This window comes from Arvicola amphibius, chromosome 1 (assembly GCF_903992535.2).
Source record: "Arvicola amphibius chromosome 1, mArvAmp1.2, whole genome shotgun sequence".
Taxonomy (NCBI): domain Eukaryota; kingdom Metazoa; phylum Chordata; class Mammalia; order Rodentia; family Cricetidae; genus Arvicola; species Arvicola amphibius.
The window spans coordinates 177,677,324-177,699,792 of record NC_052047.1 but is presented as its reverse complement, the minus strand read 5'-3'; the positions used below and the strand labels follow the sequence as shown (position 1 = coordinate 177,699,792).

Here is a 22,469-nt window from a genome sequence, read left to right as displayed (position 1 = left end):
GGCGCCCTCTTCTGGCCTGCAGACACACATGCAGACAGAACACTGTATGCATAACAATTTTTTTTAAAAGTATTAATTCTACTATTCATCAGAATCTTTCTTAATATAAAATTTAGGAACTTTGGGTGTCACTCCATGGTGGAGCATATACTTAGCATGGACCTGGAGTTCAGTCCCCAACACCAAAAAGAAGATAAAAACTGAAGATACACTCTGTAATTAAATTTGATACAGTGAGAACATGAATGTACCAGGGTGGTAGGGGTCACTGTAGTTTGGCATCAGGTGGGTTTACCTTCTGTTGACTTTATTTGGGAAAGGGTATTGCTAATATGAAGATGACCAGTGTTACGTTAAGCTTCTATTACTAACACCTTCAACTCTTTCTGTAGCTCTCAGTGAAAGGTTACAATGACAAGCAGCCAATTTTGCTAAAGAAGATTACTGAAAAAATGGCCACTTTTGAGATTGATAAAAAAAGATTTGAAATTATAAAAGAGGCGGTAAGTCTTATAACATGTTTCTATAATTTTTATTAATCCAGTTGTGTTGTCATGTTATAAAAATTGCTGGACTGGAGACATGGCTCAGAGGTTAAGAGCACTTGCAGCTCTTCCAGAGGACCTGAGTTCAATTCTCAGCAACCACATGGTGGCTCACAACCATCTGTAACAAGATCTGGTGCCTTCTTCTGGCCTGCAGGCATACATGCAGGGAGAACACTGTATATATAATCAATAAATAACTTTTTAAAAAATTGCTTATAATGGAGAGAGGATTGGGGACCAAAAGCATTTATAGTTCCATCGTCTTCGCTGGATTCCCCTTAGGAAGCTGAGCCCTGTAGTATACACCTGACCCTGTCAGCTTCAGAACCTGCTAGAGTTGCGGGACTAACTCTGGGGGAAGCTCCAGTGGCAGTGAGAGACTGCTTACCCCGACCTTCATTTTAGACACATGCCTGCTTGGGTAGTTGGAGGCTGCCTACCGGAAAAACTTTCTTACTTTATAGTGCACCCTTTAGGGCTTATGTGTCTACCACTGAAATCCATGCCATGTTTGGCCCAGAACTGGATAAATTCAGTTTTCAATTGAGTGTCCAATAACTACTACCCAGTTACTTTCTTACGAAGACCTTGGAGATGTGCGGTATCCAAGGATCCCTGGGAATTACTTTCTGAGGCATGCAAGATGTCCCATAGAGAAGGCATTTCGATACATGTCACATGCCAGAGGTAAAGATATAGCCTGAACAATGAAAATGTCTGCCCTTTAGTGTAAGAATCAGAGAAGGGTTTTAGTTACTGTGCCAAATTATATATAAGAGAAAAAAGTAAATATCCTTGCATTCCAGTTACACATAATTTATGTAGCCGATTTTTTTTAATTGACTTTGAAAATTAATGAACCCATGTTTCCCTTCCCTAGTATATGCGCTCTCTTAATAACTTCCGGGCTGAACAGCCTCACCAGCACGCCATGTACTACCTCCGCTTGCTGATGACTGAAGTGGCCTGGACTAAAGATGAGTTGAAAGAAGCCCTCGACGGTGAGACTCTCCTACCTAATTCTCTACCCTGATTCTAGTCATTCCAGTTCTGAGGGCTAGGCAGCAAGAACCTCAGAACTTAGTACGGTCCAGTGACATTTACCAACTGCCTCACACCCAGCTCTGCCTGTGATCAGTTAGAAGGGTCTGTGGATCAGGGACTAGAACTGGGAAGCATTAAGTAGAAGAATCATTTCAATAAAGATGGGATGGTAAGTGTTAGGCCAGGAAGCTAGAGAAGGGGTCCCTAGGCAGCACAGTGGGGGTGGACCTTGTTCCAGTTCTACAGCGACTTAGAACTCAGTGACTCAAGATAAGAAACAACTTCAGACGTGTGTGTGTGTGTCTGTGTGTGAGGGGGGGGGGGAAGAGGGAGAGAGAGAGACCTTTAAAACAAGGCAGTAGCCTATACTTTTGTATTGAAAAATAACATCTATAAAATGCCTGACCCAGCATAGGTATTTAATTAGTTCCTAAGGCAGGACCAGGACATGTACAGGGAACGTGAGAAGCAGGAAGATTATTTCTGGGACATGGTCTAACAGTTGTCACAGGCAGTATCCACCTACAGATGCTTAAATTAGTAACACTCTGAGAGATCCGCTAGTGAGATTGCTCAGTGGGTAAAGGTGCCCGCCACCATGCTGATGACTTGAGTTGGATCCCTGGTACCCAAGCGGCGGGAAGAGAGAACTGACTATTGTATGTTGTCCTCTGACCCCTACGTTCACCACCACCACATACGTGTTGCTACTCTCCGCTCTAGAATGCCGTAAAAAACAAACAACAGATAAATAGACAAACAAAGAATAGTTAATGCAATAAAATTTTAATTTAAGAATTTGAGAGAAAGCTGTATTTATACAGTCTTAAACTGTCCCCCCAAACAAATTAATTCTAATGGGAAAATTTGACTGTGATAGGCTTTGGAAGTGGGCAGTTCCAAATTGCTTGCTGAACATACACGAGCCACTCCGTTATTACCTAAAAATAAAACAGTGCATAATGAAAACCCCTGGTAGACACCACCTTAGCCAGGTAACTTCTGATCACATGTCCAGGAGCATGGCACACCCCCTCATGCACTTGGATGCACACTGCCTCTGCAGTGCATCTCCCTGCTAGTGTATAAATGTAGTTTGATCGTGAGAAGACCCTAGGTAAACAAAGGAGTTCTGAGGAACTGTCTCCAGTGTAAGGACGCATGGTCGCTAGTTGTAATACAGGACTATAGATTAGATACTGGAGAGAAAGAGGACATTCCTGTAAAAACTGAAATCCAAGGCCAGGATTGATGGCACATACCTTAATCCCAGCACACTGGTGCAGAGACAGGAAGATCCTGGTGAGTTCAAGGCCAGCCTGGTCTACCTAGCAAGTTTTAGACCAGCCAGGGCTACACAGTAAGACTGTGTCTCAGAAAATTCACAACAAGGAAAAACTAAGACTGAAATTCAAATAAAGGCTGTACTTGGGTTAACAGTATCATATTAGCTTGGTGGTAGCATGCTTGCCTAGCATAAATAAAGCCTTGAGTTTGATCTTGAAAAAAACATAGTATATTGATTGCTTAGGTTTTGACAATCATGTTGTAGTTTTTGAAATATGATCACATTAGACAAATCTGGGTAAAGAGTCCAAAGTAACTCTAGTATTTTGCAAGTTTTATATAAATCTGAAATTATTTCAAATACAAAGTTTTGTTTTAAAACTTATATGCAGATCTCACTGTTTCTTATTCATTTGCAGATGTTACCCTCCCCCGACTTAAGGCCTTCATACCTCAGCTGCTGTCACGGCTGCACATTGAAGCCCTTCTCCATGGAAACATAACAAAGCAGGTACGTATGGGTGAAGTTTTAGCAACCTTTTGTGGATCGCTGTAAGAGATTGTCCCTCTGTTCTGTCTTAAGACTGGACCAGCACAATGCTAAGCACATTAGAATTCTAATGCTTATATTTTTTTACTAATATGCTGTAATATTACTTCTTCAGGCTGCATTAGGAATTATGCAAATGGTAGAGGACACCCTTATTGAGCATGCCCACACCAAGCCACTCCTTCCAAGTCAGCTAGTTCGGTACAGAGAAGTCCAGCTCCCTGACAGTAAGTGAGATGTTGTACCTTTGAAAATGGGTCGCTCTTCCTTAGTAATGGGGCTTGTTACAATGAGTTAAATGCACTTGGAGAATAATATGTGGTTTAATGTCAAAGATCTACAGGAAGCTTCTGTTCTTTATAGAAATGTGATTATAAGTAGGTAATTTTGCCAGAGAATTCTCTGGTTTGTGAGCCATATACATGAAATTGAAGGTAGGCGGTCATTTTGAGATTGATATTGGAATTCACTAGTATTTGAATATAGAGGAATTAGAGAATAAAACTCTTATGCTGGGTAGTGATGGCACACATCTTTAATCCCAGCACTCAGGAGGTAGAGGCAGGTGGACTTTTGTGAGTTTGAGGCCAGTCTGGTCTACAAAGGAGTTCCAAGACAGCTAGGATTGTTAACACGGAGAAACCCTGTCTCAAAAACAAACAAAGCCAAAACAAAACAAAATACAAAAAATGAAAACAAATTATCTTATAGCTCATGGGATATGAGCTGTGAGGGCTGGGGATTGGCTCATCAGGTCGTGTGCTGTTCCTGGAAAGGACCTGACTTTGGTTCCCAACACCCGTGGGGTGGGGGTGAGGGCGGCTGAAAACTGCCTATAACTCTAGTTCCAGGAGAGCTGATGCCCTCTGGCCTCATTAGACAGATACACGCACATACATGCATACGCACATACACACAAATAAAAAAATAATTTTTGCTGGATATGGTGGTGACTTGGGAAGTAGAAGTATTTGGGTCTGTGAGTTCCAGACCAGGGTGGGCTGCATAGTGACTTTCAGGCTAGCCAGAGCTACATTGTGAGAATCTTGTCTAAAAGAAAAAGGAAAGCCACTGGATGTGGTGTAAAATGCTTGCCCAGCACACACACAGCCTTTGATTTGTTCCTAGCAGAGAATTAAAGTGGGCATGGTAGTATATTTGTATTCTCAGCACGTGGGAAGTGGAAGCAAGAGAATGAGAAATCAAGACAGTAAGTTAGAAACCAGCCTTGGGTAAATGAGACTCAGTGTAAGAAATAAAAGTTGAGGAAAACCAAGAAGCAGCTGAGATCATGGCACTCATTGGCAGTCTGTTGGAATTGTTGGAGAGGATAATTCAGAATACTCACAGGTACAGATAACAACATATTCCTTATGTGTAGTTTTCTAGGGGGATAACATTAGGAAATGCTTTTATTTATATTGGATTTATAATGTCCAATTTATTATAGTTATACTAACCGTGGCATCTTTTGATATAAAAACTTAATGAACATTGTTTCAGTGTGGAAAACTTTAATGGGGAAGATACTAGACCAAGAATGAGGGCATCGATATTTTTTGGGCATTCTTCGTTGTTGGCATTCCCTGTGCATACATTATCTGTGTCCCCTGCTAATTGCTCTTTTACCTGCTGAAATGGTGTCCCTTTTCCTGCTGCTCAGGGACTTATGTCTGTAATCTAGTCCTCTTCCCAGGCCTATAGTGCTCCTCTGTTTTAGTCAGTTTCCTATAACCATGACAAAATACCCAATATAAAATATATTTTGACTCATAGTTTTGAAGGTTTCAGGTCATGGGTAGCTGGTCTCTTGCTTTTGAATTATAACATAGCAGAGTATCATGGGAGTACACATGGAGAAGGAGTCCCTCCCTCCTGGCAGCCAGGAGAGAAAACAAAGGTAGGCCATGGTCCCAGCATCCCTTTCAAGGATGTTTTTAAAGATTTAAGTCCCTTCCACTAGGTTCCACCTTCCAACAGTGTCTAAAACTGGGGACCACACTCTTTAGGCTAGGGATGCAGCTCAGTGGGACAGCATTTGTTCAGCATGTGGACCAAGGTTTGGGCCAAGCCGTAACACCCACTGCCCTTTCCTGACATCCTTAGGTGGAGGAACTACTTACAAACCTCTCAGCACTTCTGCTCTTTCATCTGGGTTAAAGGGCAACCCCATTTTATGAGATTATACATTCCTTTAGAGCCAGGGTTTCTGCTTTGAGTAGCTACTAAAGCAACTCAAATGTATTATTACTTCACGGCACCCCTGTTGAACACAGCTGGTTCTGCTAGCTAGTTCTGCTGTTGTACATGGCCAGCCGTCACAAAGTGGGTAATGGTCATCACATGCTGCCTCTAATGTGTTCCTCAGTCAGGGCATGCGTGGGGGAGAGGATCTGGTGAGCACGAGCTGGGCCATTGGGCTGAGCTTGAGGCTCTGTGGCTGAACATATATTTAATGGCAGGTGAGGGTGGTCCTGTGTTCAAGCCTCAAACCAAAAGCAAAAAGAAATCGCAACATTTACCTTCACTCAAAGTGATCCAGTCTAGAAACAGAACTTCAGAGTGCAGTTTTTCATGCTCCCCCCCCCCCCATCCTCTCCTAGGAGCCTGTCTTTTGCCTCCTGATTGCGCTATCAATTTCCCTCACTTTCAGAAATAGCACAGTTTGCATCCCATTCTCAGAATGACAGTGTTAGAAAATGACTCTGATTTAGCCGACTGATCAGACGTGAATGCCTTAAGTAACCCTTCATCTGAGGCTCGGCTGGGCTGCGTCTGCAGCTGGAAGGCAGAATCTTATGCGCTTGTGAGGGAGGAAATAGTTTGAGATATGTATGAAAAAATGGAAGAGGGAAACATGAGTCTTAGAACCCACAAATGCTCCCCTCTTCTGAGGAGAAACAACACTGGCAGTGTCTACTGGGGGTGGTTTGTTAAGTCAGGTGTCTGGCCCATGCTAGAATCCTAGCCCTGGGTGGGTAAGACAGGAGAAGCGCTTCAACCACATAGCAAAGACAAGACCAGGCTGGGCTATCTGAGACTTTGTCTCAAAAAAAGAAAGGAAGAAAGAAAACATTTTTTTTTTTTCTTCGAGACAGGGTTTCTCTGCAGCTTTTTTTTTTTTTAGAGCCTGTCCTGGAACTAGCTCTTGTAGACCAGGCTGGACTCGAACTCACAGAGATCCGCCTGCCTCTGCCTCCCAAGTGCTGGGATTAAAGGCGTGCGCCACCACCGCCCGGCTTAGCATTGTTTTTAAAAGAAAGAAAAATTGTCGGTCAAGTGGGTAAGCATAAAGAGGGTGTTGGGGAACACACATGTAACCTCAACCTCAGCATTTATGTGAGGCAGAAGGATTCGAAGGCCATCCTGGCTGTATTAATTCGCTTTCTGTCTCTGTAATAAAACACTGACCAAAACCAACCTGGGGAGAAAAGGGTTTATTTCATCTTACAGGTTACAGTTCCTCATCCAGGGAAGCTAAGAGAGGAACTCAGTGTGTGTGTGTGCTTAAAGTAGAAAGCATAGAGGAAGGACAGTGACTACTGACTGGTTTATTTCTCGTGGCCTACTTGGTTGGGAGTGTTTTGTTTTGTTTTTGTTATTTTGATTTTTTTTTTAAGACAAGGTCTCACAATGAACCTTGGCTGGTCTGGAGCTCACTAGGTAAACCAAGCTGGCCTCAGACTCATAAAGATCAGCCTGTCTCTGCCTCCCAAGTCCTGGGATTAAAGGTGTGTGCCACCACTCCCTGCTGGCACTTTTCTTATACAGCCCAGGCCTACCTACCCAGGCGTGGCACCACCTGCAGTGGGCCAGGATAGCCGTAAATGACCTGTCTAGAAAATGCCCCACAGATCAGTCTGATAGAGGCAGTTCCTCAATTGAAATCCCCTCTTCTAGATTTGCATTGAATTGATGAAAACTCCTCAGCACGATGCATTATATAATAGCAAGTTCAAGGCCAGCCTCAGCTATATGGTGAGACTTTGTCTCAAAAGCACTAAGAAAAAAAAAAATATCAAATGTTGGAGGAGACTACTCCATTTGTCCCCAGCCGACCAGACCCAAAATGACCACACAGAAACTATATTAATTACATCACTGCTTGGCCTAATTAGCTCAGGTTTCTTATTGGCTAGCTCATATCTTGAATTAACCCATTTTTGTTAATCTGTGCATCGCCATGAGGTCGTGGCCTACTGGCAAGGTTCCAGTGGGCTTTAGCAGGCATCTTTCTCCTCTGACTGCAACATGGCTTCTCCCTGACTCCGCCTACTTTCTCCTCTATCTTTGCTTGGAATTCCCGCCTTGCTCTATTCTGCCCTGTGATAGATCCAAAGTAGCTTCTTAATTAACCAGTGGTATACAGAGGGGAATCCCACATCATCCAAATATACCATTGATTTTATTAAATTGCAGATACTCTCTTTTTGCAACTTCTTAGGAGGCTGGTTTGTTTATCAGCAGAGGAATGAAGTTCACAATAACTGTGGCATCGAGATCTACTACCAGACAGACATGCAGAGCACCTCGGAGAACATGTTCCTGGAGCTTTTCTGTCAGATTATCTCTGAACCTTGCTTCAACACCCTGCGCACCAAGGAGCAGCTGGGTAAGAAGACAGTGGGGACTGAGGATCCTGGAGACCATAATCAACAGCTTTTGTGCTCAGCAAACACTCCTTGCCCATAGAGTCACATGGCATTGTGTATGTAGCCTGCTATATTTAGAGGGACTTGTGAAAGCCTTGTTTCTAGGGAACTGCTTCTGAAAGAGGAGCAGTTAACATCTTGCAGACACAGGAGCTGTTGTCGTTCTTTTTTCTTCTTCGTCCTCCTTTAGATCCTCCTCTTCCTCTTCCTTTCTTGTGAGGAGGATTGAACTCAGTCTCCTTCGAAGGTGCTAGGCAAGTCCTCAGCACTAATGTTAAAGCGATTCTTAATGAGATGATGCAGGATTTCCAGAGGGAAGAAAGAATGCTGAGAGTGGGCTTGTAGGTAGGGAGGTGGGAAGCAAGTCCTACAGAGGAACTTAGCTTTGCCAAACTTTTGAGTTACCCGAGGACAGGTGTTAATCTCTTCCTCATCCTGTATCCCAAGCACAGGGGGACGTAAGCGCTTGCAGTTTTAGACTTGGAGATCCTGGCAGGTTTGATGGATGAGGCAAGAAGTTCACCTTGGCAGATGAAAGCATCACCCTCCACTACTTAGACAGTTCTAGGCCATTCTGGGCAACATGAGACCCATCTCAAAAAACCAAACAACAATAACAAAGAAAAGCTCAAAGAAACGCCCCTAACGACTTGGAAGAAACCTTTTGAAAGGATATGGGCATGTCTCTTAATGTCCTGTCACTTTGGAGTCACCCCATGCTGGGTGCTGAGCATGGATAGTCCTCCGTTTAAGGAGCTCAAAATGGCTGACCTATAAAGGAGTAATTATGTTTCAGTGCGGTGTTCCTGTGAGAGCACTCAAACAGCAAAGCTCCTAAAGACAACAAGTTCCCCAGAGTCCAGGGTCCCAGGCTGTCTTTAGTGGTAGATCTGTGCAGAGCTGCGGAAGGGAAAAGCCAAGAGCTAAATGGAGAAAGAGTTGGGGCCGTTAACTGTGAGGGAAGGTGCCTGGCAGCCTGTGAGGACTGCTGCTTCTCAGGGTGGGGCATGATGACACTACACCTGGTGGTTGCTGCAGTCTGACATGCACAGGGGCTGCTCACTATCTGTGGCTGCCTGTCGTGCCTCACACATTGTTGGCAACTGAGGAGTGGAGCCTCCACATCGCCAGGCACTCTCCAGCCAGTGTCTACAGCCTGACCTCCCGAGCACTGTGCCCAAGTGATTGACAGATGAGAATGCCCAAGACCTGTACATGCTCTGAAGCACTGACTCACTTAGCATGTTCTCCAGGTCTGGTGTTACAGCCGCAGACTGTGATTGGTGCTCCTGGGTCACAATGGTGCCTGTTGGCACATAAGTGAGCCCGCCACCAGTTATACACTGGAATTCCATTCTGGCAAGGGAAGGTGACTTGCTGTGACTGCAAAGGCTGCTACCTGGCAGCATCTAGGCCCAGTGGTATACATGAGACATGAAAGACCACCAAGGTGGGTGAGGACCAGATCTTTGCCCTGTAACAGCTGGACCCGGGTTTGCTTCAGGTACCCAACTAGAGGAGCATGTCCATGTGCTTCCCATGGAACTCTTGACTACTCATAAAGAAGAGACTGAGACTGACCAAGACACTTTGAGTACACCTTCTGCATGTACAGTGGCAGGCGTTGGGTACTAAAAGCCACCAGGGGTTACATAGCAATTTGCTGTGCACCAGGAGGCCCGATGCTACTTTGACATCATGTGGTGATGGCTGGTGCATCACACCGCAGCATCCAGTGTGACTGCCGAGAAGAATGGGCAGCTGACTGTCCCAATCAGAGATGTAGGCCTCTTTCCCCACACACCTGATCAGTAGTCCTGTCTCTGTGTTCCATAGGAAATAAGGTGTTCTTGACTGCCACAAAGTCACAGGAACCTCGGACACCAGCCACTGAGAGTGGATGCTAGCGCTGTTTGCTTTACTGGGGCAGCTCCTCCAGACACTGCCATGTACAGGCACCCAGGGCCCCACTGTGGCTCCCTTAAGATAGCACCCATCCACCCACCCGTAATAGTTCCGGAGGAAAAAAATCCACATGAATTTTTCTTCTGCTGCCTACTAGAGCCTTGTCTACAACTAAAACTTTCCCATGGTAACTTTGATGTTTAGGTTTCACTATTGAACTAGAGCAGAAAGATGTAGTGAGAATGGCTTTCAACTAGACAGAACAAAATAATGTCTGCAAAAGATGGGAGCTGAGAGATAGAAAATGTGTTGTTGGAGGGGTGTGTATATTGATAGAGCTGTGTCCTCCAGTTGACCCTGTCCTAGAGAATTGGCTTACCCAAAGCTGGTCCAGGAATAGATTATCAAGGAAACGCACTGTAGAGCCAGGGTCGTGTGGGGAACTTAGATGGTAAAGCAAAGAAGGAGTTGGGACTTGGCTGAAGCATGAAAACGAGCAGTTTGTAGGAATGGATACCTTGAGCTTAGACAGGAGCAGCTGAGAAAGTCACAGAATGTGAATTTGAAGGATAAACATGGTCAGCCTCTAGTTTCTGTTCTTCAGTGAGCCGTTCAGCTTTGTCCTGAGGAAGAAGATGGTGTCTTAAATGGTCGTATTTCTTCGATGTGAATGAGCTAAAGTAGATTTTATTTGCTCTGGTCCTGACTGGCCGTGTGTGTGCTTCAGGCTATATCGTCTTCAGTGGACCTCGCCGAGCCAATGGCATCCAGGGCTTACGGTTCATCATCCAGTCCGAAAAGCCACCGCACTACCTGGAAAGCAGAGTAGAAGCCTTCTTACTCACCATGGAGAAGGTCATAGAGGACATGACGGAGGAGGCCTTCCAGAAACACATTCAAGCACTGGCCATCCGTCGACTCGACAAGCCAAAGAAGCTCTCCGCCGAGTGTGCTAAATACTGGGGGGAGATCATCTCGCAGCAGTACAACTACGACAGAGGTGATGTACAGAGAGCATGAGAGCTGTTCTGTGCGGCTGTGAGTGTACGATCTGAGAGCATCAGAGCCGTTGTGTGCGGCCCTGAGTGTACGATCTGAGAGCATCAGAGCCATTCTGTGCGGGATTCATTTCGTAGGTGTTTGTTTCAGCATTGATTTGGCAGCGTGGTGGGGTGGCAAGTCTTTTTTTAAAAAAAGTTTTTAAAAAACTATTACTTATTTAATGTAACAACCATTTCCTGCTAGAAACTATCTTCCCAGAAGTAAGGCTGGTCTCTGTTACATTAATCCCCTTTCTGTCCTGTCAGTGTAGCCTGAGACTCTAGCACTGGCCCATGAGCATCTGTTTCCCTGATGTGACCCGGGGGGTGGGGGAGGGTGGGGGGGGACATGCAGAGTAAGCATCCAGACAGCAAGGGCCTCCCCTGCACCGTTTAGGAATCTCCAGAGATCCCCACTGCTTTCAGATATCAAAGAGCTATGCATTAGAGCGTCCTGTGTGTCTTACTCCGTTCCCGTTTTGTAGAAAGAACGCGGGGCTGTGTCCCGCCACCCGGCTAGCTTTACCCAAAATAATTACACGGAAACTGTATTCTTTTAAAACACTGCTGGGCCCATTAGTTTCAGCCTCTTACTCACATCTGGATTAACCCATATTTAGTAATTCATGTAGCACCACGAGGTGGATCGCTTACCAGGAGAGATCTTAACCTGCATCCATGTAGGAGAGGAGAAGCATGGCGACTGACTATGGCGACTGCCTGAAGTGTCTCCCCTCTCTTTCCCACAATTCTGTTCTGTCTACTATGCCTACTTAATTTTCTGTCTCTTAAAGGGCCAAGGCAGTTTCTTTATTAATAAATGAAAGTAACACATAGACACTCCTCCATCAGCGTTTCAGTACAGAAGGTGAAGCCAGGAAGCCAAAGCACACTAGACGTCAGGAGACGGTTTTATTCCTGGACCACCAAGCTGACGGTCTTGACCAATCACCCTTGTTCCTCACTTTCCTTACCTGTGGTTGTGGTTGTTGTTGTTGTTTGTTTGTTTTTGTTTTGTCCTACTATTGAGACAAGGTTTTACTACACAGCTTGGCTGATCGGAACTTGCTTGCTCTGTAGACTGGACTGGCCTCAAACTCATAGATCTGAATTCTGCCTGCCTTGGCATTTCTTTTTTTTTTTTTTTTTTTTTTTTTTTTTTTTTTGTTTTGTTTTTCGAGACAGGGTTTCTCTGTAACAGCCCTAGCTGTCCTGGAACTAGTTCTTGAAGACCAGGCTGGCCTTGAACTCACAGATCTGTCTGCCTTGACATTTCAAGTGCTAGAATTAAAGGCTTGCATTACCTTGCCTGACCTTCACCTGTGGTTTTTCTAGCAGTTGGATCTGCGCGTGATATTGATGGCTACCGTGTCTGACCATTTACCACGTGCCTGACATCATTTGTCATATGTCACCTTCTTGGTTGTCATTATAACCGTACTAAGTGGTTGTTCCCTTTGATCTCCAGATAAGGAAACGGGGGTTAGAAACTCAAAGTAACTGGTTCCCGAAACAGGTCTTAACCACTGTAGCATAGGCAGTTACTTTACTTGGCATCTATCCCCTGCCTACTTAGCAGATGGTGGCTTTAAAATGTGGATACCTGGGCTGGAGAGAAGAGCAGCAGGTGTCTTAGTCTGAACTGGATCCCTAGAACCCACAGGTGGAAGGAGAGACCCAGCCAAAAGCTGTGCTGTGACCTTTACAGACACACAAATGAAAGTAAAAGTTTTTAAAATCATGGCTACCCAACAGGCTTAGAGTGAAATGTATTGCCGTTCAGTGCAGTATTTTAGACTGTTTAATGTAAAAATATTAATAAATTTTAAATTTTGCTTGGTTACCTTTTCAGACAACATAGAAGTTGCATATTTAAAGACACTTACCAAGGATGATATCATCAAGTTCTACAAGGTTAGTGCATTTGTTATCTAGATTTTATTTTATTTTCTAATTAGTATTTGTGTGTTTGATGTGTATTGTGCGGGTGCATGCATGTTGAGGTCAGGGCAGCATGCAGAAGTGGCTTTTCTTCTACCATTGGGTTCCAGGTTGTCAGGCTTGGTAGCAAGCGCCTTTTCCACTTGGGCCATCTCATTGGCTCCTAAATTTTGGTTCATAATGAACTACTTGCTGTACTGTGTATTGAACTCATTCACACTGGAGGCATTTTTGTAGAATTAAGGATTTGACACTTTGACCTGTTACTGTTAGATACAATCCTCTCTGTGCTTCAAAGGTCGTAATGCCTCTTCTGGCTTCCAAGCCCCCATTTACAGGCTCTTTTTTTTGTCTTCTGCTTCCACCATGCTGTTTAAATAACATTGCTGAGCTTTTCAGTGTGCAGGGAGAGTCCTTAGTTCATTATCTACAGGGCAGCAGCAGGAATGGGTAGAGTCTCTGACTACACACTAGGACTCAGATGTCCCACTCCCACCTGTAGCACGATGAATAAAAACCCAGAGACAGATATTGGGGTTCAACCTGAAGGTCAGAAAAGCAAAACAGCCAGCCACTGGCTCTTACCTCTGCCTCAGTCTGAAATGGCGATCCTGCCTCCTCCCATTCTATACTCTCTCTAGTCTAGGGCTGGGATTAAAGGCGTGCAACACTGCCGCCTGGTTTCTGTGGCAAACTAACGTAGCTACTGGGATTAAAGGCATGTGTCACCACTGCCTGGTCTGTAAGGTTGACAAGTGGGTCTGTTTCACTCTCTGAAATTCAGACAAGCTTTATTTATTAAAATATAATATCACCTACACTTTGTGAGGACAAGTATTTGTTCTCAGTGGCTTACAGATGAGGATGACCGCCTTCCGTCCTGTCTGGGTTCTGAGGTCATCATCCTAAAGTATCATCAGTCACGCCTGTTCACAAAAGGCGGCATCCCAATGTAACCTACAGTAATGCCTCTAGGAGGAATGACGTCTTGCTGTTCTCTACAAATGCTGTTTAAAATTTCAGTACCTACTTGATGAGTTTGAAAATAGTGATTATAAACTAAGCGGTGTTGGCACACATGTTTAATCCCAGCTCTTGGGAGGCAGAGGCAGGCAGATCTTTGTGAGTTCGAGGCCAGTCTGGTCTATAGAGTTCCAGGATAGGCTCCAAAGCAACACAGAGAAACCCTGTTTCAAAAGGAAGGCGGGGGAGGGAGAAAGAAAATAGTGATTATGGTACTGACTCACTCTTGGATTTAAAAATTAGAGTATTTATGCCAACTTGGCTAAGTGCAGAAGAGACTTGCTCTAACTGCCCTCCAGCTAGCATTCTGATAAGCCACATCTGGGAGAAAAGCTTTCATGGGCATAGAGTGTATCGGCACTTAAAGTGCTGCAACCCGAGTTTGCTTTGTCACAAGTAACAAGCATTCATAAACACTTCTCACTATGGAGCCTTGTTTTGCAAGGAATTCATAAAAAGTGTCCGGAGTTCTGGTTTACGGAGCGTTTCAGTAGTTCATTTCTTCTTTAAAGGAAAAAAAGGCTTGGTAAGGAAATGGCAGCCAGTGTGAAACTGTGTAGAAAGAAAGCGAGCGGCGGGCTGTGTCCCACCACCCGGCTAGCTTTGCCCAAAATAATTACATGGAAACTGTATTCTTTTAAACACTGCCTGGCCCATTATCTGTAGCCTCTTATTGGTTAATTCTCACATCTTCCTTTAACCCATATTTAGTAATCCGTGTAGCACCACAAGGTGTGGCTTACCAGGAGAGATCTTAACCTGCGTCCATCTCAGAGAGGAGAATCATGGAGACTCCTATGGCGACTGCCTGAAGCGTCTCCCCAACTCTACTTCCTTGTTCCCACAATTCTGTTCTGTCTACTCCATCTACCTAATTTTCTGTCTCTTAAAGGGCCAAGGCAGTTTTCTTTATTAATTAACCAATGAAAGAAACAGACAGATAACTCTCCTCCATCATTTCCCCTTTTTCTGTTTAAACAAAAAAGAAAGGCTTCAACTTTAACATAGCAAAATTACATATAACAAAACAGTTATCAAGCAAGTATTACAGTTACAATATTTAGATCTATTTTATCTTTTATCATAACTAAGGAAAGCTATAACTATCTATTTATTTTTTAACTCCATCAAAGACTCCAGAAGGATATAATATTACCTAAGTAAACAAGTCATATGCAACTGTAGAAAGAAAGCGAGCTGCGGGCTGTGTCCCGCCACCCGGCTAGCTTTGCCCAAAATAATTACATGGAAACTGTATTCTTTTAAACACTGCCTGGCCCATTATCTGTAGCCTCTTATTGGTTAATTCTCACATCTTCCTTTAACCCATATTTAGTAATCCGTGTAGCACCACAAGGTGTGGCTTACCAGGAGAGATCTTAACCTGCGTCCATCTCAGAGAGGAGAATCATGGAGACTCCTATGGCGACTGCCTGAAGCGTCTCCCCAACTCTACTTCCTTGTTCCCACAATTCTGTTCTGTCTACTCCATCTACCTAATTTTCTGTCTCTTAAAGGGCCAAGGCAGTTTTCTTTATTAATTAACCAATGAAAGAAACAGACAGATAACTCTCCTCCATCAAAACTGCTTCAAGTTGACAGCACACGGTGAAGAGGGATCAAGAATAGAGCTTTGATGTCAGGTGTGGTGGCATACACCTTTAGTAAAAGGGGCATATGGATGAATCTCTGAGTTCAAGGCTACACAGTGAGACTGTGTATTTTGGGGGAGGGTGGTTAGAGATGAGTCTCACTATGTAGTTCTGGCTGTTCTAGAACTACTATGTAGACCAGGCTGGCCTCAAACTCACAGAGATCCTCCTGCCTGCCTCCTGCCAAAGGGAATCGCTGGAAAGAACCTAGAGACACTAAGAGCGTGTGCAGGCTGTTGACTCGAGCACAGCGTTTCTGTCGTGGAGGATGCATCATTACAATGAGCCGCATCTTGACCCTTGCTGAGAATAATAGGAGTGCAGGAGACAGCCACATACAGGGCAGGACTCAGCAAGTGTTAGTTTCCTATCCCTGTGATAGATAGAAGCCACGGCTTTACCAGCAGACCCCTGGTACACAATTTGAAAGTTCTTAGAGATCTAACAAGAGTTGTGATTGTCCTGAATGAAGATCACTGGAGGGGCCAGCATAGTGGCGCAGGCCTATGGCCTTAGCACTGGGTAGGCTGAGGCAGGAGAATTGCAAGCTCAAGGCCTGCCTGGGCTGCACAGCAATCAAAGAAAGGGAAGAAAGGGGGGGAGGGAAGGAGGGAAGGAGGGAGGGAAGAAATGGTAGGGAAAAATTGTTTAAGATCCCTAGGTGGCTGAGATATGTGGCTCAACGTGTAAAGCACCCACCGTAAAGCCAACCCCTTATGGTAGATGGACAGGACAGACTTCCTGTAGTTGTCCTCCTACTTGTAGATGTCCACACTGTGCCCATCCCCCACAAAGAATAAATGTAGGAAAAAAGGTCAGGCAGGCGTGGTGGCACTTGCCTTTAGAAGTAGGCAAATCCCTGTGTGTTCTCCAGGTCAGGCTGGTCTAGGCCAGTCAGGGCTACATAGTTGAGACCTTGTCTGAAAAAAGACCACTAATAAATACTGAAGCAGGTGTTTAAGCCTGGGCATATATTAACTATGAGTTTGAGCAAATCACTCAATTCCCTTGGGCTTGGCTTCCTCGTCTATAAAATGGGAATAACTCTTGGCCATGCTAAGGGTGGTTATAGCCCCATGGTAGAACATCTGCCTGCCACGTATGAGGTTCTGGGTTAAATTCCAAGCATCACAAAAAGAGAATTAAGTCTTGCCTGCCTCCTGGAATCTTTTAGAGTAAAATCATATGAGGGTAAAGGAAAGAAAGCTTTCTTTTGTACCTAACGTGGTGACTGACTCTTCAGATCCTCAGAGAACTTCACTCTTAACAGCCTAACAGGGTGACCTTGGTTTTCTTTGTGCATAGGAAATGTTGGCCGTGGACGCACCAAGGAGACATAAAGTATCCGTCCACGTTCTTGCGAGGGAAATGGATTCTTGTAAGTATTGGATGCTGACCTTCTAAAACTTCCATTTCTAATCCAATATTGAGCCATATGATAGCTGTCCCTTACCATAGTCACTCAGCTTAGAGAGCAGCAGAAAGTGAAGATATAAACAGAAGGTCCTAGGGCAAGGTCTGCTCTATTGAAGCAGAAGTTCAGGCAGAGGGGAATGGAATGGTGGAGAAAGCCAGTACCGGTTGACAGTACCAGTCTGGGCACCATCTCCAAAAGTGGCTGTAGGGAAGGACTGCAGGTGGGCTCACCTGTATAGTCCTCCTCTCTGGCTTTCCCAGGAAGGAGGTCAGAGCCTCAGAGTCTAATCAAGTCAGACCTGAGCACTAGAGCTGCAGAGGCCCAGGCTATATGGCCTCAGTGACGTCAACAATGAGCGGGTACTGGGACAAGCACACAGACCCAGGCTGTGTGGCCTCGGTGACGTCAACATTGAGCCGGTGCTGGGACAAGCACTCGGGCCTTGCAGCAAGCAGCTTGGGGGGATCTGAAAAATGTGTTGAGGGCTTGGTGTGGTTTATTTTTCAATGAACTAAGTCTAGCTTAGATTTCTTGAAAATAGCTCTTGTTGCAAGTGTGAATAAGGCATGAAGCTTTGGTTTCCTTACAGGTCCTGTTGTTGGAGAGTTCCCCTCTCAGAATGACGTAAACTTGCCAGAAGCACCAGCCTTGCCACAAGTAAGAAACATTAGACAGGGTCTGAGGACTTCTAAAGCAGCTCATTCATCAGAAACCTTGGAAACCTAAAGGTTCAGGTCTTCTCGAATGCCCCATCGCTCATCCTCTGCCTTTGCCTCTGTTTTCTTTTGTTTTGGGGTCATGTAGCTCAGGCTGACCTGAAACTCACTATGTAGCTGAAGCTGGCCTGAACTCCTAATCCTCCTGCCTCTACCTCATACTAGGAATGCAAGTACCTCTCCTCCTGTGTTTGCCTCTGGTCTGGACTGTCTCACTCTGTACCAAGTCATCTCCAGCCATGTCTTTCCCAGATTTGAGTACGGGAATGAGAATGTCTGGCCCTTTCCATAGTGCCTCTTCATTTACTTAAAGGGTGAGAAAGTGGGCAGTGTCGTTAGGCTTTTGCTGGGTGTTCAAGTCAGCTTGTGCATGCCCAGGTGAAAGCCAAGAGTCTTCTGGCCCAGAGTTCCATCTACCATGGGTCTCTACAGACTCATTCATGACCCTCTGACCCAATTTGAGTCTATGGGTATCTCCTTATTGTAAACACCACCACCTCCCTGCCACCTCAGCCTACCCCCAAAAGCTGATACCTTGTTCAGTCTAACTTTTAAATTAAACACACTAAAGAAAACTTTTTTTTTTTCCTTTTCAGCCTGAAGTGGTTCATAACATGACAGAGTTCAAGCGTGGCCTGCCACTGTTTCCCCTTGTGAAACCACATATTAACTTCATGGCTGCAAAACTCTGAAGAGAGTGGATATACGTTCCTGTGTCTTCTGAGGCCTGGGAAAGCAATCTTAACCACTTGAGTAGTTTCTGGCTTGCTATTAGAGAGACAAACAGAAAAAGAGTTATCAGACATTATTATATAGAAATGTTAAAAACCCAAAGTAATAAAATTATAAGATCTTATAGATGTAGAATATTTTTAAAATACATGCCTCTTAAATATCCTAATTTTTTTCCTTTTTAGTCCTAAGAGAAATTCCCCTACATTAACTGTTTAATATGAAGAAGGATATCCCAACAAAATCTTTCTTCCTTATTCTGTAAAATAGTCACTTGTCTCAAGAAAACAATTTTTTTTCTAAAAGGCTTCAAACCATTTAGAAATGATTACCTTTTAAAGAACCGACCCTCAAGTCAGCTTTCTATTTGATAGTTTCCTAAATCAACAGAAAACATTACATTTGGCAGATAATACACAAAGCAATGTCATGTTCTTTTATTAGTGAATTACTGATTATCTAAGGCATGGTTTTAAAGTTTTTATAAAATTTGGGTATGTTTTTTAATCTTCTTAGTCAAATGCTGGAAAGCCCTAGAACACCTGATTTACAGTGCTAGAAACACAGATTAACCTTACATCACAATTAGAATTTCTCAGGATTCCTGTGGGTTCTCTCATTGAATTCTGTTGGCGTTTCTGGTTTTCATAGTTGGTTTGCGGTGTTCCATCAGCAGACAGATGCGTGCTTCTGTGTATAGGGCGTGAGACATGCCGTGTCACCCCCCTTGACTCCTGGGGGACATTGCCATCAGTGTGTGAACTAAGTCACTGGGAGCAGATGCAAAGCCACAACTGCACTCCTAGGCAGCCAGTCTCCGAAAGACTCTAAACTCCCTGCTGCTTCCAGTCTCATCTTGCCTTAAGTGATATTTTTTGAATATATGAATATAGACATACAGATGATGACTGCAGTGGGCTTTTAAAAACTATTTTTTTCACAGGATACTATTTTAGGTGAAGATGTTACTGTAGATTCAACAGCTGTTTTAAAATATTTGCTATTATTAAACCTTGCTTCAAGAACAAGCGTGGCTGTTTCCACACACAGGCAATAGTAGTAGAAAGGGCTCCTGTTTGCCCACCGACTCAGGCAAAGTACAGAGTGGCGTCTCCAAGAAACATTTGACTGCCCCATACGACTTGGTTTGCCAGGATTCCCTGCTCTAGAGTCTTGGCTTTTCACAGCTTACGTTTTCATATTTGCCACTGTCCAAATAACATGAACTTGGGCGGCTGTGGAGGCCGCTCTCCCCGTGGTGCTGCGACTGACTCTTATCCACACTTTTTAAGAGTCTCCCGGTGAGAAACCTGTCCTTGTCTGTCCCATCAGAAGGTGTGAGTCATCCTTTCCTTCTCGTCTGAGCAATTGGCCAAGCAGCCAAGGCTGACTTTGAACTCCTGATCCTCCTGCCTCCACCTCTCAAGTGCCGGGATTTGGCGTGTGCCACCCTGCCCAACGTGACTATGCAGCTTTTCATCAGACTGCAAAGTATATACAAGACAAATCTAAAACTAGTCCTGAGTGTTTGAATCCATCACTGTAAAAGCAAATAACAGTCTGCTGCCTTTTCTGTGAGCGATTACATGCCGTTGAGTAACTTAGCTCCTTTCTCAAAGATGGGTACAGTTATAAGCATGTCTTCTGTGTGAGACCGGAAAACAGTCCCATGTCGTCTTCATGAACCTGCACGTGGTGTTCAGTGTGCTCCCGAGCTCCTGTGTGTCACTTGGCATCCTGACGGGTTCATCTCGGTGGGTCCAGGTCATGGTCCATGAACAAGAGCAGACTACCCAGAGACTGCCACTAGTTCTCAAGCTTCGCAAGTGAGATTTGTGAAAATGTTATGAGTTACCAGAGACTTTAAGAAGTCTTTTTAATCAGTTGATGTGTAAAAGCATGTGGCACTGCCAGTGTGGCGGGTCCTAGGGTTACCCTGTTTACAATAAATCTCCTGAACCGAAACTGTGTGCTGGATTATTTCAGTTTGTGTGAAACAGTGTCCACCCTCAGCCCCCCTCGGTATTCAGATCTCACAGGATTTCTTGCTTCTGCTATTCTGTTGCAGAAAGCAATGAATTTGTGCATGTTTGTGTCCACGCACACATATGTGCATGTGTTGGTATCGTGTTTGCTAGAGTAGCTTTTGTAAACTAGGAGCCTCGGTGTGGGAGACCAGAGTCCTGTTGAGCAGAGCCACTGACACAAGACAAGAGCAAGTCACACAAACAGATAAAAAAAAAAGTGGAAGGCTAGATTATCTGTTCTCAAAGAGTTTTTACTTAAAACCCTTCTCCCCAGTGCACACACCCAATTAGAGCAAGAAATTACACCGATTTTACATTACTATTCTAGGAGATACAGAAGGGGACCCTTTTCCACTCAATCAATATTATTTATCATGGTAACAAAATGGAGAGGAAAACCAGCCTAGGATCATTTCAGTAGGTTAATAAGAGTATTTTAGGAAATTTATGAAAATGTCAACAAGCAGAGAGACTGCCTTTATCCCGCTCTGGGACTTTTTGAAATAGATACAGCTAGCATTTAATGAAGGAATGCACACATATCTCCTTAGGCCCTCGCGAGAACACCCTCTCTAGTCAGACTTGTGTCTGAGGTCCTAGGCAGTGCAGGTCTCAGCACTGGGAAAATGTGAAACTGTTGATGGGCAACACGGTCAGATGGTCGTTAGGGATGTCCAGAGTTGCTATTAACAAGATACGAGGACAAGATGATCCCACGAGCCAGGTCAGCATTAGCAAACCAACTGTGTATATACAGACAGCGGCGTTTAAATGCTTCAGTAACTCAAAGTATGAAGAATTTCAGGGTAAAGTTACCAGAACATGGAAACTTACATCCTAAAATGTAACCAGTTGCAGCTAGTTCTCAACCAGGTCGTGGCTGTGCAGGCAGGGAGAACATGAAAGTTACGAGAGGCCTTCAAACGGGCAGCATGGAGATTTTATTCTTGGACCTCAGAGCAAAACCCTGTCTGAGAAATAAAGAGGGCAAATGGAGTTGCTGTGCTGGCCTATGCCTAACAGGTAGAGGCAGGCAGATCTCTGAGTCTGAGGCCAGCCTAGTCTATGTAGTGAATTCTAAACTAGCTGGGCTATACATTGAGATCCTGTTTCTAAGAGGGTGGAAGCGTGAACAAAAAGAGATACTTTTACATGAAGGTTGCCCTGGAACTGAGGCTGGTCTCCATCCTTGACCCTCCTACAACCAGCTTCCTCATGCTCAGATTGCAGGTCATGTGGCTAAGAAGTGTGCTCTAAAGGGGGGGATTTAGAGTTCATTTATTTAGGATCCTTAATGGTTGGTATACAGTTTACTTGGATGTGTCTTGAGATACTGGTACACACTTGAGGCGAGAAACACAAATCCCAGGCTTTGTCCCCAGCCGGGTCTGGCACTGCATGCCTGTAATCCTGTAGTCCCAGCAACAGGGAAATCAGAGACAGGAGAGCCAAGGATAACCGGGGCCATGTAGAAAGAATCTAAGAAAACACACAAAAAGACAAGGAATCTGCCCTGAACTCTTGTGGCACAGCTGAGTGACTATGGGTTTGTAAGAGGCCACCTCCTGGAGGCTAGAGTTAGGCTTTGGCGTCTTTCCCAACCGTTCATCTCCTGGAACTCTGCCATCAACTATGATGTTAATTATTTTGAATTTATTTTAAAGTAACAGTGTGTTTATGTAAGTGCATGTGTGTCTGTCTTCTAGTGTCATTCCTCAGGTCTTTCCCAACTTTTTTTTTTTTTTTTTTTTGATTTTTCGAGACCGGTTTCTCTGTAGTTTGGGGGCCTGTCCTGGAACTTGGAACTAGCTCTGTAGACAGAGATCTATCTGCCTACTTCTACCTCCTGAGTGCTGGGATTAAAGGTGAGAGCCACCACTGCCTGGCTTTAAAAACATCTTTTAAAACATCTTGTCGGCCAGCAATCCCCATCAC

General features: G+C 44.4%; 1 protein-coding gene across 1 annotated transcript in view; it reads left to right on the top strand.

Annotated features, from left to right (window-relative positions):
- Nucleotides 1-20,472, top strand: part of Ide (insulin degrading enzyme) — a 97,552-nt gene extending 77,080 nt beyond the window's left edge. The window contains exons 16-25 of the mRNA XM_038321881.1: nucleotides 393-503; nucleotides 1,429-1,549; nucleotides 3,299-3,390; nucleotides 3,545-3,656; nucleotides 7,874-8,041; nucleotides 10,714-10,986; nucleotides 12,879-12,940; nucleotides 16,948-17,020; nucleotides 17,649-17,716; nucleotides 18,372-20,472. Coding sequence (XP_038177809.1) covers nucleotides 393-503; nucleotides 1,429-1,549; nucleotides 3,299-3,390; nucleotides 3,545-3,656; nucleotides 7,874-8,041; nucleotides 10,714-10,986; nucleotides 12,879-12,940; nucleotides 16,948-17,020; nucleotides 17,649-17,716; nucleotides 18,372-18,467 — 1,176 coding nt within the window. The 3' untranslated portion in view covers nucleotides 18,468-20,472. The remainder of the gene's footprint in view (nucleotides 1-392; nucleotides 504-1,428; nucleotides 1,550-3,298; nucleotides 3,391-3,544; nucleotides 3,657-7,873; nucleotides 8,042-10,713; nucleotides 10,987-12,878; nucleotides 12,941-16,947; nucleotides 17,021-17,648; nucleotides 17,717-18,371) is intronic.
- Nucleotides 20,473-22,469: the final 1,997 nt, after the last annotated feature.